The sequence below is a fragment of the Arvicanthis niloticus genome, chromosome 11 (genome assembly GCF_011762505.2).
Source record: "Arvicanthis niloticus isolate mArvNil1 chromosome 11, mArvNil1.pat.X, whole genome shotgun sequence".
Lineage (NCBI taxonomy): Eukaryota > Metazoa > Chordata > Mammalia > Rodentia > Muridae > Arvicanthis > Arvicanthis niloticus.
In genome coordinates, this window is record NC_047668.1 from 29,183,478 (window position 1) to 29,202,856 (window position 19,379).

Consider the following 19,379-nt stretch of genomic DNA (forward strand, 5'->3'; position numbering starts at 1 on the left):
AAACCAGCCAAGCGCTTTGCTCCTTGTTCTTTGTTGGCTAGCCAGCTTTGTTCTACGCTCCATTTTTATCCCTTCTTTACCTGAACCATTTATTTCTGTGGTTCCCGTATTGTTTCTGTGGTTACAGTATTTTCCATGCTATGCCGAGCCAGATTTCTTTTTCTTTTTCTTTTTTTTTTGTCATTTAGAGTGTCAATCATGACTATAAAAATTTCCAGCAGAATTATTATGCTGTATTAAGCCAAGCATGATTTGTGATATGGGAAAATTTTAGCAGAAACTAAAGCAATTTGCAGTGTTTCTTTGCTCAGACCCTTGACTGAATTTATAAAGCCTTATATTTCAAAAACATTCATTTCACTGGCTGAGGCTGCTGATTTAATTTTTGGAAGCAAACCTAAAATGGGAATGACTTCTTGTCAATCTTTATTGTATTTCAAATGATGCTTTTTATATATCTAAAGATAAATGTTTTTCAAAATCATTGGAGTTTTGTCTGAATTTACATAAGACTTAGGGATATTAACTACTCATAATGTAATCCAAATGATACAATTGTCTGCTAGATTCAATGGCCATTCTTTTTTTTAATTAGATATTTTATTTATTTACATTTCAATGTTTATTACATTTCATTACAAATGTTATCCCCTTTCCTAGGTTCCCTTCTGCAAACCTTCTATCCCGTCCCCCCTTACTCTGCTTCTATGAGGGTGCTCCCTCACCCACCTACCCTCTCCAGCCTCATTGCCCTAGCATTCCTCTACTCTGAGGCATCAAGCATTCACAAGACCAAGGGCCTCCCCTCCCACTGATGCCAGATAAGCCTCCTTCAGCTCCTTCATTCCTTCCCCTAACTTCTCCATTGGGTCCCTGTGCTCAGTCTGATGGTTGGCTGCAAGCATCTGCATCTGTATTGGTCAGGATCTGGCAGAGCTTCTCAGAAGACAGTTATATCAGGCTCCTGTCAGCAAGCACTTCTTGGCATCCACAAGAGTGTCTGGGTTAGGTAACTGTATATGGGATGGATCTCCATGTGGGGCATTCTCTAGATGACATTTCCTTCAGTCTCTGCTCCACTCTTTATCTCTATATTTCCTTTAGACAGGAGCAATTATGGGTTAAAATTTTGCAGATGGATGGGTGGCCCCATCCCTCAACCAGGGGATCACGCTTAACCTCTAGATATGGTCTCCACAGTTTCTCCCTCCCCACTGTGGGGTATTTCAGCTAATCTCATCCCTGTGGGGTCCTGAGAGGCTCTTGCTTTCCTGGCATCTGGGACTTCCTGCTTGCTACCCCCAGGACCCATTCCCCACTGCTAGACACATCTATTCAATTTCCTGACATCTCCTTCATCATTCTTGAGAATAGTGTTTTCTATAAATCTTATGGCTCTGGTAGCAGTTAAAGTCATAGATGAGTCAGTAACAGAAGAATATAAATAAATAAATGTCTACTGAGAGACAGATGAGGCACTAAACTCAGTTATGATGACCCAGCCTCATAATTATTTATTAAATTATAAAATACTACTGGAAAATATAAGGAAGAAAGGTTAGATCTGTTTTCTGGAAAATGGATGGCTTCAGAAAGTCAACTAATCTGAAAATCATATATTGAGATTATTTTTCATCACAACCAAGATGAGATCCTTTCATTTATAAGGTTTTTTTTTTACTATAACCCATAAACATGGCATTCAATATTATACAAAAAAATGAAAACTCATTTGTTAGTTTCATTTTGAATTGGAAATATGGGTATATAACCAAATGTCTGAGTTTGTCCTCAGAATGTAGGGCTTGGACCATGTCTTCATTTTCCCTCCTTCTGGTTCCACTAATAAAATGGCTGAGGAAAGGTACTGAGCAGATTCTGAAAAGCTGGTTGTTGACTGACATGAGACCTAGATAAGTACCTGTTTTGATTATTATTATAAGCTCATAGTTTATTGCTAAGCCAAGATGAACTCTGTCACAAAGCACATATAACAGAGGTAGGTATAGACCACCTACTTTACATCTCCTCCACATATTTATTCTTGGTCACAGCTCATCGAAAGATTGTTTAGCCACGATCCCCTTCACTTCTTCTTTTGACAATATCAATAATGGCTGGGTTTTGTTTGTCTGTTTGTTTTAAGTTTTCTAGTGTTTTTGTTTTAGATAATAGAAAAATATTTTATTAGGTTAGAAAAAGTAGGTACAATAAATAAATCAACAATCACTACTTAAGGGGCCAAAATTTGTTGTGGATGAAAAAAAATGGGTAGATCTTCATAGAAATATAAAATGCAACTGACAGAGACATACTCGGTTCAGTTGGGTGACTGTCTTAGTTAGGTTTTTTATTGCTGTGATCACAGTACCATGATCAGCATCCTGAGAGAGAAAGGGTTTATTTCAGTTTATAGTTCTACAATACACCCCATCACTCGAGGTTATCAGAGCCGAAACTCAAATGGCATGAACCTGGAGACTAGAGCTGATGTAATACCTTAGAGGAGCGCAGTTTACCAGCATGCTCTCTTAGATAGCTCAGCCTGCTATTTGGTAACATAAAGGAGCACTAGTACAGAATATAGCACCACCCATAGTGAGTTGGGACCTCCTACATTCAATTTTAATCAAGAAAGTGCACCACAGGCTTGACAATCAATTGACAATCTTGTGAGAGCATCACCTCAAAAGAGGATCTTCTTCCAAAATATCCGTACCTATTTTAAGTTGATATAAAACCAACCAGAACAAATTTTCCAGGCATCTTATCTTTCTTATCTACAACAGAGTGTGTTGGGAGCCGATTTTAGTAGAAAGCGGCTAGATCAACTTTGCAGCCATCTGGAACCTTATACCCTGATGAAAGACTTGGATTTCAAAAGCCTATAACAGCTGAAGCACACTCTGATAAATATATTGTTTATCCCACATAGCTTGTTTTGCTGTTTAGTGACCTCAGCTGTATAGTGCACGTGGCATGAGTTCATGGGCCCCTGGCAGGGTTTATAAGCCTGCGCCTGGGAAGGGCTCGCCATTTTGACTACCAACTACTAAGCATCCTGAGAAAACTGCTGTGAGAAGGAACTGGTTGTTCAGTGTCTTAATTCCTGCTGGTCAGGGTTGGCGTGGCACAAGAGTGAAAGTCAAACCCCTTTTACAAATAATTGTATTATACAGATTAGTTCTGTCACCAGATACTGTAAATGCATCTGCTGAGATGTAGAGTCAGGGACCCAGTACACACAAAACTCTCTCTGATGATACATTGCCATTATAGATTTAGTTAGAAGCACATTGAAGTGGAATGTGGGTTCTGATTTAGACTATTCTAAATATATTTTCATAAAGTAACTTAATTTCTTTACATATATTTCTCCCATAGAACCAATGATAATGTACCATGTCAATATGGTAAATATACACAAGGTGTTTGTAGAATTGAGTCTGCAAATTTAGAGCATCCTATAGCTAGAATGCCAACCACTACCATATATGGTCAGTTTTTCCAGGCAGTTGCAAGCACATAAAACATCAGAGTGAGAAAAGAAAAAGGCAGAGGACTGAGTAATTGCATGTCATTTGTAGTGGTTGGTAGGGGCAGAATAGCCAGAAATTGGACCTCTTATGTAACTGAATTGGGAAATGTATTTGATTTTGTATAATTGTTCCTGAGTTTGAAGTTAACAGAGGGGACAAGATTGATAAGCTAAAAGTCTTCCACCAAGTCAAGATTTTGGATATTACTGCTATGTGGATGTGATTTTAATTCCTAATCATCTGCTGCCAAACTTGATGTTGGCTTGTTAAGGCAGTGGACATAGGTGTATGGATCAGAGTTTTGTTTTGTTAGATGTTGCCTGCCATAGTTTGATTATATGTATAGTCTTTGTCTTACACATTGATTTCATTTTTACTGACATTATTTTTAAAATAACCTGATGTTTTGTCAGATTAGTTATTTAGATATATAATTTACATGAAGAAATGAATAATTAGAAGTTGGCACTACACATTTTATATCATATCATAAGTTAATTGAATAGGGAAAATAATTCATTTTGACCAACTTAATATTTTACTTAAAGTTAAATTTTATTTTGCTGAAAGTTTCACAAAACACGCTTTTTAAGATACCAATTCTTATAGGAATACAAAGAGAATATAAGTGTCCCATCATCTGGGGCCAGGATGAAGTGTTACCCCTCAGAGGCATAAAATTGCATATTCATCCAATTGCCTTAGAGGTGATGTTTCCCTTCCTTAGAAGCATCTGGTAAAGGTTGCTTGCTAGACAGGATATTGAGTCAGAGTTCTGCTCTTGTATGACAATAACCACAGTCATGTCCTGAGAATGTTAATTTAGTGATAGTGTCTGTACTTAACTCAATATAGCCTTGTTGTCACTTGTCAGGTAAATCAAAGGCACATAGAGCATATTGAATGCCTGTTATTATCTAAGTGTATCAGTCATGCATGAGTAGTCCCAAAGGTTCCATTTAAAGTAAGAATCACAAAACCTGCCGTGGATGAGAGTAGGAGTCTAGGACATATGTTCTAGAAATAGGAAATTGTAAAATGCTACACAATGATTTTCTTGTTTGCAATTTTAACATTAGCTTATTGAAAATAAAAAACACACTAAATATATAGTTTTTATAACCCTACAAAATGTATTTAAAATTAGTTTCTGACCACATGGAGTTGTTGAGGGCAATGGTTTTCAGATTTATTATGATAATTACATGTTAGAAAATCTTAATAGTTATTTCATCTTCCCCCTCTCATGTTTAAGATTTTGATTACTTTAAAATTTACAAATAACCTTCACAATTTTTCCCTGGTGGTAGTAATGTCCTTTAAAGAGCTTGCTTCATGTTTTGTTTTTTGAAACAATCAAACACTCTCACAGGTGCTGCTAATGTCTTTCAACACCTTTCTCTACTCCCTCATCTCTATTCACCTATCTGCCCCTCCCAGAAAAGATGAGCTCTAGAAACCATTTAACAAGAACAGAAAATGCAAATACTTACAGGACTAATTCTCCAGTGATAAAATTTATATAACTGATTGAATAGTTACATGTGGCTATTGGCTTTATAGTAAAAGAAACCTTTTATTTAAAATACCACTTTTAAGAGCAAATACATTTATATCAAGGAAATGAATTTAAATGTAATAGTACATATCCAGAATGCATATTCATTTGTGTATTCCTAAAAATGAATGGCTTTGTAACTGTATGTGTGTCTGTATGTGTATATTCATGCATACATATGCATGTCTATGTATGTACGTATATGTATGCATGGATGTGTGAGTCTGTGTGTGCATCTGAGAATAGAAGCATAAGAGAACAATGTTTTCATTATCGTGTTGCATAAACTCTACTACTATTTGGAATTATTAACACCTTTGATTATACAACTTTAATTTATACAAATTAATTTCAAAAGCTAACAATAATTCTTCATGTTCCAAAACCTCTTATACTTCTTGTGCAAATATTTCTCTAATTCTGTATCAAAACTGTATTTTCCTCTCACTTTTTGTCGATGGGCTAAAATTTTCCCTTGAAAACAACTAAGGTCAGAAGTGACAGGTTTCTTTCCTCAGCTTAATAGGAACCTAGGCTTAGATAATGCTTTCATATCAAAACTGGAGGCTGGTTTATTTATCAAATGGCCTTTATCACTAGTGAACAAGTATTGAAGAAAGTTGCAATGTGGCCAATGAAATATTGAAGAAGGTTGCAATGTGGCCAATCAATTTGCAAAATGGTTCAGCTCTCAGCATCTGAAAAGACAAAAGACATCCCCTGCATCAGATTGGGGTGTGTTGCGGAACCTCATGTACACCACACCTGCAGCTACCAAGCTCCTATGTACTTGCATTTCACACTCCTTTGAATTCCAGCAAGGTGTCAATCAGCAAATTGGTTCCTGTTAGTGATGGGAAAAGGGTGGCATGGCTGTGTAAAGACAGCCTGACATAACCAGAGCTAGACCACAACACACAATGTAGAAGAGTAGATGCAAAGAGATTACATGAAGGAAATTTTACACCTAACCTGAAACTTTTGGGAAAAGTAGAAGATATATTCAAAATACGTTATTTGGAGAATTATTTGATAAAAATCACACTGAGGCACTGAACATAAAAATAATAAAAGAAAGGTTATGTGGGGCTTCCAAGGGAAGAGCTCTGGATTTACAAAATGCAGTGAACACAAAAATAGGGGACAGTGAAGGATTTGTAGCCCTAAAACCTCTGGACTCATGGTTTTCCTCAAAATCTCAATTGAATTTCCATTTAGGCAAACATTACCAGCAAACAGATAATAAATGTACCTGCTGGCAAAATGGTTGAGGCCAGCCTTCTAGGACAGACAGGAGAAAGGAGAAATAGATCTTAAGGGATACATAAAGAAACAATGTAGCAGGAGATTTTTAACCCTAAAAGGCATCAAACCAAAATTATAGGTAGGAAACTCAGGTATTTTTTTGTTTTTAGGAGTGTAAACGAATATTAATGTTCTTTATTAGTGAATTTGTGAGCGACTGTTTGTTAATATTTAAAAGCAATGTTTTTCTGTTTTAAACATTTTGCTAAAAGTTGGGAATCAGTTCCTTTTAGTTTGTTTTAGAAAGAAAAATGGGAGTATATGAAGACAAAAAATTAATGGATTACAGGTGGAAGAGAGAGAAAGAGGGAGGTAGGGAAGAAAGGGAAGGGAAGTGGGAGAGAGAATGAAAGAAACAAAATGAGAGAGAAAGCAAGAGTGAGAGAAAGAGACTATCAAGGGGATCAAGCTGTACACCCAAGGGTTAATTTAGACTTCTTCAGTAAAAGTCTCAAGTGAATTCACAAGAGACAGATAGAATGGGAAAAGAAACACCAATAATTTATTATCAACTAGTGGTCCATAATATAAATACAATGGAATAAGATAATCAGATGTAACTTTGATCAAAGATGTTTTTTAGATACAATTATCAATGGAAGTGTCTTTGAAAAGGTGTCAGTGAGCTTGGGTCTAAAACCCAAAACCCCAGAATTGACTATGGCACCTGTGTAGACCATTTTATTTACCCTTCTCACTGATCCTAGTGTTTATCTTATTTGGGTGCTCAGAAGCTGAGAGATTGAAACCATAGGCCATGCCACATGTTGACAATTAGACAAACAAATGTCTATTCATTTAACCAATAATGGTGATTGCTATATGGTGTTGTGTTTTAGGCTTGAGAAATACAGGATTAAATAAAATATACAGTGAGTTTTTTTTTTTTTTAATCTCTCTCAATAAAACCCCAACTCTGGTAAGAGGGACAGCAACAGTATGTAGTCTATTTATAAATTGATAGAGGAAGGAACAATCAGTAAAGCAGACAGTCTGGGAAATAAAAGGACACAGTGGAGTGTGATGTAATAGAATCTAAAAGAAGAAAGCTTCAAAGGGCAATTGTCATTTATCAGGCACTAACAAAATTGCCTCTAAGTCATATAATCCAAGACCTAGGAAGTGAACTTGACAACATGGAGGTAACTGCTGACATTAATAAAAGCCATCTTGGGGAAGTGATTTGGATCAATTGAAGTGAGTCAAAAATAGAATGGGAAGCCAGGCTATGGCGAGACCAGCTTTTCATGAGGGAAAGCAAAGAAGAAACAACAGCCGTTCACAGTCGCAGAAGATTGCTTTTCTCTTTTCGCCACTAAGTTTTCCTTTGCAGGAAAGTGTTATTACAGTTTATTAAGACATTAACAATGGTTATATCATTCAAATATGTAATGATAACTTAAGTTTAAAAATTCATAATTGGAAGTCGAAGTTTTGAGGAAGATGAGAGATAGCAAAAGAAAGAGCCCTGGCATGTAGATGAACATTAATAGAACCATGAAAAAAATTGAAACATTCAATATAGTGATTAAAACTGTGGGAAGTTGGGTATTCCTGTGAAATGTATTTTTTCTACCCTATTATTTGTGACAAATTAGCTCTTTAGCATTTTGAGCGTGTTTGAAGAAGTAGCATTAATGGAAAATAATCCTGGAGTGGAGCGGGAGAGTGCAAACACAGGGAAGAGACTGACAAGCAGTGCCACAGCCTATTTAGGAAGCACAGTTATAATTTTAGAACAGCAGTAGCTCTTCCTTTTATGGAGTTTCTGAAGGGATGCTTATCCATGCAAGTGAAAGCTTGGAGAACACACATAATTGACAAGGGAGCTGGACTGGGTATACAAGGAAGGAAGAATGGACAATGATGCTGCAGCTTTTCTTCCACCCATTGTTATCTTAGGGTGAATGACATAGAGGAGGTAGTTCCTGACAACTCAGAACCACAAGTACAAGGGTAGCTCCCCACAAAATAGGCCATCCAAACTAAAGAAATTGCCTCCATAATATCAGGTTGTAGGGAGTTCTGTAAGGAATTTTCTTTATTAGTGATTGATGGGGAAGGGCAGACCCCACTGTGGGTGGTGCTGTCCCTGGGCTGGTAGCCATGCATTGTATAAAAAAACAGGCCTGAGCAAGCCAAGAAGAGCAAGATGGTAAGCAGGGTCCTGCTATGGCCTCTATATCAGTTCCTGCAAACCACCATAACTAACTTTTTGGCAACTTCATGTACAATAATTCTTAACTCATAAACTTTCTCTTTTTCGTTCATATCTAAGATCTCAGATTAATAAATACCTCTGTCTTAATTAGACTTTTACTGCTGTGAGAAGACACCATAGACAAAGCAAGTCTTATAAAGGACAACATTTAATTGGGGCTGGCTTACAGGTCCAGAGGTTCACTCCATTATCATCAAGGTGGGAGCGTGGCAGCATCGAGGCAGGCATGGTGCAGGCAGAGCTGACATTTCTACATCTTCATCTGAAGGCTGCTAGTGGAAAACTCACTTCTAGGCAGCTCGGACTAGAGTATTAAAGTCCACACCCTCAGTGACACACCTACTCCAACAGGGCCATACCTTCTAATAGTGCTAATCCCTGGGCCAAGCATACAAACCTTAACATTCCCCTCCCTGCCCCCAAAGACTTGTTCAAACATTTGAATCTATGAGGACCATACCTAAACATTAGAGGTTCAATTACAGGAAGATCTTCTCATAAAATTAACTGATTCTTTGTTTTTCTTTTTGTTTTTTATATTTTATTTTAATTTTATTTTTTTGGCTAGGGGCTTCCCTCAGCTCCGAAAGTGTTGTTTTATTTGTAATTCCGAGTACTTGTGAACATAAACACTTCAAAGCCATAAAAAAAGCAATTTCTCAAAAAATTATAATTATATATAACATAATTATGGGAGTGATGTACCATCATTTTTTAAAATTTTTTAATTAGATATTTTCTTTATTTACATTTCTAATGTTGTCCCCTTTCCTGGTTTCCCCTCTGAAAACCTCCTATCTCATCCCCCTCTGCCTGTTCATCAGCCCACTCACTCCAATTCCACCATACTGGCAGGCCCCTACTCTGGGGCATGGAACCTTCACAGGACCAAGGGCCTCTTCTCCCATTGATGTCTGACAAGGCCATCCTCAGCTACATATGTGGCTGGAGCCATGGGTACTCTTTGCTTGGTGGTTTACTCCCTGGGAGTTCTGGGGGGTCTGGTTGGTTCGTATTGTTGTTCTTCCTATGGGGCTGCAAACACCTTCAGCTCCTTCAGTCCTTTCTCTAACTCCTCCATTGGGGACCCTGTGCTCAGTCTTATTATTGGCTGCAAGCACCCGCCTCTGTATTTTTCAGGCTCTAGCAGAGCCTCTCAGGGGACAGCTATATCAGGCTCCTGTCAGCAAGCACTTCTTGGCATTCATAATAGTCCGGGTTTGGTAACTGTATATGTGATGGATCCCCAGGTAGTGAAGTCTCTACATGGCTTTCCCTTCAGTCTCTGCTCCATGCTTTGTCTCTGTTTCTCCTCCCATGGATATTTTGTTCCCTCTTCTAAGAAGGACCGAAGTATCCACACTTTGGTCTTCCTTCATCTTGAGCTTCATGTGGTCTGTGAATTGTATTTTGGGTATTCTGAGCTTTTAGGCTAATATTCACGTATCAATGAGCGCATACCATGTGTGTTCTTTTATGATTGGATTACCTCACTCAGGATGTTATTTTCTAGTTCCATCCATTTGCCTGTGAATTTCATGAAGTCATTGTTTTTAATAGCTGAGTAGTACTCCATTGAGTAAATGTACCACATTTTCTGTATCCATTTTATGGTTGAAGGACATCTGGGTTCTGTCTAGCTTCTGGCTATTATAAATAAGAATCTATGAACATAGTGGAGCATGTGTACTTGTTATATGTTGGAGAATATTTTGGGTATATGCCCAGGAGTGGTATAGCTGGGTTCTCAGGTAATACTATGTTCAATGTTCCTAGAACCGCCAGACTGATTTCCAGAGTGGTTGTACCAGCTTGCAATCCCACCAACAATGGAGGAGTGTTCCTCTTTCTCCACATCCTCGCCAACATCTACTATCACCTGAGTTTGTGATCTCAGCCATTCTGACTTGTGTGAGGTGGAATCTCAGGGTTGTTTTGATTTGCATTTATTTATATATTTATTTATATATTATTTGATTTGCATTTATTTATATATTATTGACAGTGTCCTTTGCCTTACGGAAGCTTTGAAATTTTATGAGGTCACATTTGTCTACTGTTGATCTTAGAGCATAAGCCATTGGTGTTCTGTTCAGGAAAATTTCTCCTGTGCCCATGTACTCGAGGCTCTTCCCCATTTTCCCTCATATTAGTTTCAGTGTATCTGGTTTTATGTGGAGGTCCTTGATCCACTTGTATTTGAGCTTTGTACAAGGAGACAAGAATGGATTGATTTGCATTCTTCTACATGCTGAATGCCAGTTGAACCAGCACCATTTGTTGAAAATGCTTACTTTTTTCCACTGGATGGTTTTAGCTCCTTTGTCAAAAATCAAGTGACCATAGGCATATGTGTTCCTTTCTGGGCCTTCAATTCAATTCCATTGATCTACTTGCCTGTACCAATACCATGCAGTTTTTATCACTACTGCTCTGTACTATAGCTTGAGGTCAGGAATGGTGATTCCCCAAGAAGGTTTTTTTCTTAATTGTTGAGAATAGTTCTTGCTATTCTTGGATTTTTGTTATTCCACAGGAATTTGCAAATTACTCTTTCTAACTCTGTGAAGAATTGAGTTAGAATTTTGATGGGAATTCCATTGAGTCTGTAGATCTTGTAAGAGTGTTCATCATCAAATTGCAGTTCATGATTGCATGGAGGGATGATGCAAGATATGAATATATGGAAACAATAATCTTCGATAGTCTCTCATAGATAATGACAAGGGAATTAGAGAACATATATAATTTACTGATGGACTAGTTTGTGAGTGAGTACAGGGAAAGATTAGGAGAACAGACAATGGCATTAATGAAGAAAACAAAACGATAAGTTCCAAAGTTTTTTGAGTATAAGGTGCAGATATTTTTCAAAATGAATGAGAAGAAAGTATCTGAGTTACTTTCCTATCTAAAGGAAGTGACATCCAGACTAAGGCAAGTTATATATAAGAAAACATTTTATTGAGATGCTTGCTTACAGTTTCAGAGTGTTAGTCCAAGATCTCCAAGGTGGGGAACAAAACATGAAGCAGGCAGGCATTATGATGGAGCAGTAGCTGAGAGCTTACATCTGATCCACAGGCAGAGGGCAGAGAGAGGATGAAACACACACACACACACCAAGAGGAGGTGAAGGAGGGAGGGAAGGAGGGAAGGAAGCAGAAAGGAAGGGAGAGAGAGAGAGAGAGAGAGAGAGAGAGAGAGAGAGAGAGAGAGAGAGAGAGAGAGAGAGAGATTCTCTGCTATTACACATACTTCCTCTGTGATTTACTGCCTCCCTAGGCAGACTAGTCAAGCTTGGAGTGCAATCCTTGAGAAGCCATGATCCATAAATAAAGTATTTTTTTTTCATACACTGATTTATTTCAGAGATTTGTTATGGTAACAGAAAACTGACTAATTTATATCAATAATCAAAACTTGTTTATCTTAGTGTGGGTGACCATATGTGTCTCTTTAAAAAAAAATCAGTCTAGCAGTTCAGAAAATTTTGCCAAGACTTTGAAGACTCACTGTGCAAACAGAACCCAGAGAGTAATCAAAACAGAGCAGAATCTCTGACCTGTCCAGGTGTTTTAGGACTCCACTGACCATCATTTTTTGTAGATAATTTCTAGTGTCAACATTAAATGATATTTTTCTTCTCAAGTAACACAATTGCTTTAGTAAATGAAATATCCATATATTTGGCTTTGTGGAGTTTTCTTAAGTATTTTAAAGCAGACTCACTTGGGTAATAAATGTGGAGCTTTTCTTTAAAGGCAACATATTTAAGCAACATAGAATATGAATTTTTAAAATATTCTGTGATTTCTTTTCTTTTTAAAAATATAGCCTCACCATTAACATGTTTTTTCGGTCTCTGCTTCCCAATGTACTGGAATTATAAATATGTGTCACAATACCAAGTCAAAATTCTATATTTTTATCTGTATATTCATAATAGTGGTGTGCTGGTTACATTTTTGTCAACTTCACACAACCTAGAGTCACCTATGAGTAGGAAACTTCAATTGAGGAACTGTTCTGTAGGCAAATCTATGGGGCATTTCTTCATCAGTGGTTGAGGGAGGAGCATTCCCTTGGTGGTGGTGACATCCCTAGCCAAGTGGTCTTGCATTGTATACGAGAGTAGGCTAAGCAAGCCATGTGAGGAAAGGCAGTAAGTACATTCCTCCAGGGCCTGTGCCTCAGTTCCTATCTTCAGTGTCTGCCTCAGTTTCCCTCACTGCTTCTGGTTGTAGTCTTTATGACAGCAATACAAAAAAAAAAATAGGACAAGAAGCAAGTAAAACAATAAGGAAATGTAAAGATTAAAAAGCAGTTGTTGCTCATTCTCCAGTGCTGCTTTCCAGAGGACATTGTCTTAAATGTTCTTGGCTCATTACTTGAGTGGTTACCTCCATTACTCTAAGTATTCTAAGGAGGTACTCTTAGTCCTTTATTTCTGAATAAAATGACTTTACAATATATGTATTCATTTTCCATGTGGCAGGGAAAGACTTTTCTGAGGTTGTGTGGCTACATGACTATAATTTTCTGCTCCTCAACTTTTTTCTTTTGGTATTTTAACTACTTGAAAATAAAATTTCTTTTTAATAAGGCAACTTGTCTGTTTCCTTACTGTTTGAAGGTGTGTGGCTGTAAACATTTGATTTCTAAGTGGTGGCTCTGTTTTGTGAAATTATGGAGCATGTGTGGAGGAAGGTGTGGCTGGTCTAGGAGAGTCACTGTGGAAAGTCTTGGAGAGGTACCTCCTTGCCCCACTTCTAGCCAGAGCTGCTTCCTGTCTGTAACTGCTAAGTTAGAAACTACCCCCTACCCCTTACAATCTGTACTTGGTACCAAATGATGTATCACCCCTGCCATGATAGATTATAACCTCTCAAACATGAGTCCAAATAAATACTTAGTTCCTTAAATTGCTTCTGTTAAGAATTAGTACATTGGCCAGTCACAAATAGCTTATAATTATATTTCTTTTATTTATTCTCCAAGAGTCTGACTCTAATAAGATAATGTTTGTTTTTCTTGAATGTAGGATTCTCTAATTGTCTTAGTGTACACTGTTCACTTCTGCCAAGCTTTTCTTTTCCAGAATCCTCCCCAACCCTGCCCCCAACCTGGATGCTTTCTAGATCTGTCTCACAGATGTCATACAGTGATATCCATGCACTGACATTCTCTTAAGGCCTCTGTTTTGAGAGTGTCATGCCTTTCTTCTGCCTGGTTTAACTTTTTGGCTTGCTAAGTTACTCTTCTTAAACCACCAACTACACAGAGTCTATAGAATATAGCTTTCTTCGATTCTTCATGTCTGAGGAATGATTTATTTCTTAACGTTCCACACTCAACTATGAACTCTATCAGCTGGACATAATGTCATGGATTGAAAAACTCTGTCCGTTGATATGTGCCTACAGCCAAGCCACTAACTTTCAGCTATGTAGAGTTTCTGATATTTGTTACACATTATCTCTAGAAATTTGTCTTATCTGTAGATAAAGTTTATTTTTTTTCAATTTATGGTACTTAGAAATTTCAAAATTGTGTATACTGGAGAAGTTTTCTCCCTAGCATTTAAGCTATGGTCTCCTAGTTAGACAAGACTTCTACCATTGTACCAGTGAACTACAAACACCAAGACCTCCTCTTGTTTTGTCATTTTGAAGAAAGGTCCTACAACATTTCTCAGATTAGACTTAAACTATATAGACAAGATAGTTTAAACTTTATAATTCCTCTGCAGACAAGCTGCCCACAAATACCATCAGCTGGAAGTATTAGTCTTACAGACTTTATGAGAAATCCCACAGATGTTTTACACTTGATGACTTGTATTCTTTACCTTTGAAGATTTCTTTTTTATTTTTGGCTTGGTCTCTGCTCTTAATTTTTTGCTTTTAAAATTTAAGCTAAGGCTAGAGCAGAGGCTTAGTGGTTAAGAGCATTGGCTGCTGTTCCAGATGACCCTAGTTAGAATTCAAGAACAGCTGAGATCTGTCTGAAATTCAAGTTCCAGAGGGTTTGATGCCCTCTTTTGGTCATCATAGGAATTACATACATGTGGTATATAGAATTACATGGTGGTAAAACATCCACACATATAAAATAAATGTAGTATATCTAGTATAAAAATAAGAAGCTATTTGTATTTTCACTACAATTGGTTTACACAATTTCTTTGAAAAACTATTTTTTTTTAGAATTTTGAGACAGCTTTTAAGGAAGTGGGTCTTGGTGTATATTTTGAAAGAGGTAGAAAAAGAGGAGTAGGTGGGTGAGGGAGCACCCTTGTGAAGGCAGGGAAGGGGGGTTGCAATGAGTAGTTTTTGGAGAGAAAACCGGGAAGGAGGATATCATTTGAAATGTAAATAAACAAATAACCAATAAAAATTTAAAAAAGCAAAAGACAGTTCAGTGATATTTGATGTAGCATATAAAAAACCAAGACAACAAATGGATAAATGAAACTGGAACAGTATACAAAATTATTTATTATATAAAAGGGCATTTTTGCAAGTGATTAATTGAGGTGATGATTCACAAGATCTATTAAGTTATACTTAAATGGAGTTCAACCTAGAAATATACTTTAACTGTGAGAAATAGCATGAGAAAGAGGAGCTGGAAAGTATTTTGAAGCAGGGGAATGCCATGATAAAAATTCTTGAAGGAGATGCATGTCTATTTATGATGGTGTGAAGAAGCCGAGAGAGTAAAGTAATGGGGCCAGAGCAAGCGAAGCAGACAGAAAGCTTTCTAATTTAATTCCATGTTGCCTGATAACTATCCACTTTTCACTACCTCTGGAGTCTCAACAAACTTCTGACATTCAGCTTTTGCTGTTGTTTGGCCATGAAGGCCGTTATCTCTTTTATCCTACCTACAAATCACATTCTGCAAACATTTTAAATCTTGCTCAACTCCCAAGTTCCTCCATTCCTTTCCTTCCAGTCTCTGATGAAAGTAGAATTATGTGTCCCTTTTGAATAATATTTTCCATTTTCAGGATATCTATTATTGATACCTACATCCTGATTTAATGTTATTTATTATATAAACCTATTTTCCTCAGAGTTCCACAGATAGGCGTTCTATATTATTCATTCAGCTGGTTAGAAATCATTGTAAAACTGAGGTCGGACAGCAATGGCAAAGTAGGTGTTGTGTAAGCCAATGTCTTTGCGACCTCCTGGATGATTTAAACAGAATAAAAGACACAGCATGTAATTGGATTTTACTGCACCAATTGGACAAGCTAAGGCTCAGTCATTGCATTCCAAATATAGTGTGCATTCTAAGCTGTTGAATCAGGATTTATCAAGGTTAGTGATATAAAGTAAACTCCAATTATCCACATGAGACCTATATTCTCTGTAAAACTAGGGAGTCATAAATTAACCAGAAAGCATTCACAGTAACTTGATTTCCTAGACCATGAATTTTAGTGCATATAATCAGGTTTCAATTAAGGAGGGAGGAACAGAAGGAGTCATTACCCAAATATCAATGGTTCAATATTTATCTTTCCACAGATAATTTATAGGTTGAAAGAGTAAAATAGCAACCACCTTTATGAAACTGACTTATAGAAATTTAAAAATGTATGGGGAACAACAGAACACTTATGGAGCTTATAAGTAATAAAATAATACAGTGCAAGACCTGTACTTTTATTAATCATAAATTGACTTAATTTTTGCATTTGAATATATATATATATATTTATTTATTTATTTAGTGTGTATGAATGTGTATTCACATGTGCCTCTGTGTGTATATGTGTTTCTCTGTGTGTGTGCTATGCACATGTGCCTCTGTGTGTGTGTGTGTGTGTGTGTTTGTACTTGAGTGACCTGAGGTGAGAGAACAACTGCATAAGCTGGCATGCTCTGTCCAGAGATGAAGCACAGATGGTCTTGTCAGTTTTTCTGCAGGAGCATTCCTAATACTGGAAGCTTCATTTGGTAATGCCCAGTTTGTCCTTTCTCTCTATTATTTGATGACTTCATTTAGATCAACTTCATATATGTACATATTTTAGGAAGCTTCTGCATTAGGTTTCCATATAACCACTGAAATGGTTCTTAGTTTTAGCTGGACTTACCTATACTTCCTTCCTCACAGTCTTTTCCAACAAGAAGGAGCTCTTGTTTGGTCCTCCTTTTGTTGGTGGATATCCAATGTTGCCAGCATCACTTGCTGAATAAGCTGTCATTTTTTTCTAGTGCATATTTTTGATGAGTGACCATAGCTATGAGTTTATTTCATGTTCCTCTCTTCAGTCCTATCCCATTTGTCTCCATGTCCATCTTTGTGTCAGTCTGTCTTCTTCACAATATAGCTGTGTACTATAATTTTAAGTCAGGCACTGTGGTATCTCTAACACTGCCTTTTCCACTTAGTTCTCCATGACTATGTTAGTCTATTATGTATCTATATAAATTTTTGGACTTTTTTCTAGTTCTATAAAAATGGCATTAGATGAGACATTATTTTTATTTTAATAAGGTGAACCAAGTTAAATTATTTTCATATTTGTCAATATTTTAGGAAACCTTTGTGATAGTAGGTTTCTATACAGCTTTCAAACAACCTTTAATATGAATTGTCCCTCCTAATATTCACCACTTTACCTTCTTTCTTATCTTTCTCCCCATTTAATCCCCATATCTAGTTTTTTCTTTATCTCTTTATAACACTATACCCTACTTCCTCTTCCCTGGAGGAGCTCCCTCCTCCCAGTTGGTGTCAAAATAGCTACCTTGCCTCTGTGGGTATTTAGATTGAGACACATATCTTTAAAGCTTAAAAGCTGAAAGTACATAGAAAGATGCAATATTTATTAATTTTTGTCTGAGTTACCACACTCAAACATGTTCCATACAATATCCATTTACCTGCAAATTTCATAATTTAATTTTTAACAGCTGAATAATATTCTATTATATAAATGTACCATGTTTTTCTTACCCATTCATCAGTTGTTGGAAACGTAGGCTGTTTCTAATTTTTTTCTAGACAGCTTAAGCCACAAAGCAAATTCTCCAATGGTGAAAATTGGTTCCATTTTGTTGAGTTGTTAGCTAACAGGGTCCCAAAGACTCTGTCTCCCAAATATTATGGCCTATTGCCAAGGCTGTTTGTTGTTCTCCATAACCCAGTGCTAAGATTCTTTTGCTAAAATTACTACTTATTTACAGCATTGAACATGGAAAAACTGATCTGTTGCTGCTCACCTAGAAGCTTTACTGTTACTGAGTTTATTACTCATGCTCCACATGTACTTTACAAAATAGTGCAGAAGAAAAGTAATTATCAGTGTCCTCAACTGCTGTGGTTTGAACAGTAATGGCCCCATAAACACATAAGTTTGAATGCTTGGCTCATAGAGAATTGCACTACTGGGAGGTTTGGCCTCATTAGAGTAGTCATTAACCTTGTTGGAGGAAGTGTGTCACTGTGGAGGCAGGTGTTGAGGTCTCTTATATGGTCAGGCTAGGGCTAGTGTGGAACACAGTCTCCTGCTGCCTGGGGATCAAGATGTAGAACCCTCAGCTCCTCTAGTACCATGTCTGCCTACATGCTGTCATCCTCCCATCATACTGATAATTGACTAAACCTCTGAAACTGTAAGCCAGCCTCAATTGAATGTCTTCTTTTGTAAGATTTACTTTAGTCATGGAGTCTCTTCACAGCAATAAAACTCTAAGCTATCCTATTAGAAACTCTGTGACTCACAACAGTGGCTGTAGGCTTAGTTTTTTTTTTTAAGCCTACTTTTAATAAGAGTTCTCAAGTACTGTGATCCTGCTTCTAGCCCACAGTCCTAAGATAGAAGAGAAAAAAATGGTAAATAGGACAAGAATATGTAGGCCTGTTTAGTAGTAGGACTCTGGGGCAAATCCAATCTCCATTTGTTAGGATACCAGTAGTCCAGTTCAGTAGTGTCAGGATACCAAACATAAATCAGCAGTTGTGGCATAATCGAGTAGAAAAAGCCAGGCCTATGCTGAATAGGCACGAGTTTGCAGTAGCAACCAGAATCAGCTAGTGTTGCCAGGATAAGTTCTCAGCTGTGCCTCTTTCAAGGAAGTGAAGATCAGTGAAGATGCAAGATCAAGGAAGTATTGTGAGGCTAGCTATGCAAATGTGCCATCCCTGACTATTAAGTCTTATTTATACTCCTCCAGGCATCATGAGTCCTCCCACGGGTCTTGACTCAGTAAAATCAAACAAAACCACATGGGTATTCCTCAGGAAAACACTATGTGAGGTTGCATCACATGATACAACCAGAAACTTCCACTTCAAGTGGCCTCTGTGCAGTATATACTAGTGCAATAGTGGCATACATATTTTGAAAATAACCACCACTTTTTAGTAGATTTATGACTTACTTTGTGAGATAGAACCCATATTTGACACTGCTAAATTAGTAAAGAACTTGAGAATAGATACGTCATAGGCCCTAGTGCAAAGCCTACTATTATTATTCTACTAAAGAGCATAACAATAAAATTACTCCTAAGAAAATATTGCTATACCTATAGATCAGCACATTGCTCAACTCTTACCAAAGAATTCTTTTTATATTTTTTCACTATAAATGACAATTATCACAGATACCTATCATTAAAAAAATGTGAAGAAACTGGGAGACTGGAGCACACAGCATTAAATGGAATTTCTTTATTAAACTACTTCCATCAAGGCTTGGGAGTCCATGGAGAAGAAGGGATAGAAGTAT

The 19,379-nt window shown here is 37.1% G+C and overlaps 1 protein-coding gene across 3 annotated transcripts in view; it reads right to left on the reverse strand.

Moving 5' to 3' along the window:
- Agmo (alkylglycerol monooxygenase) overlaps window positions 1-19,379 on the reverse strand; it is a 379,192-nt gene that overhangs the window by 21,430 nt on the left and 338,383 nt on the right. For 2 of the 3 annotated variants that reach the window (XM_076941965.1, XM_076941964.1), the window contains one exon: window positions 5,679-5,795. The exons of the other annotated variant lie outside the window; for it this stretch is intronic. In XM_076941965.1, the coding sequence (XP_076798080.1) occupies window positions 5,694-5,795 (102 nt within the window). In that variant the 3' untranslated portion in view covers window positions 5,679-5,693. Of the gene's footprint in view, window positions 1-5,678; window positions 5,796-19,379 lie in introns of those variants that run through there. 3 annotated transcript variants of the gene reach the window in all.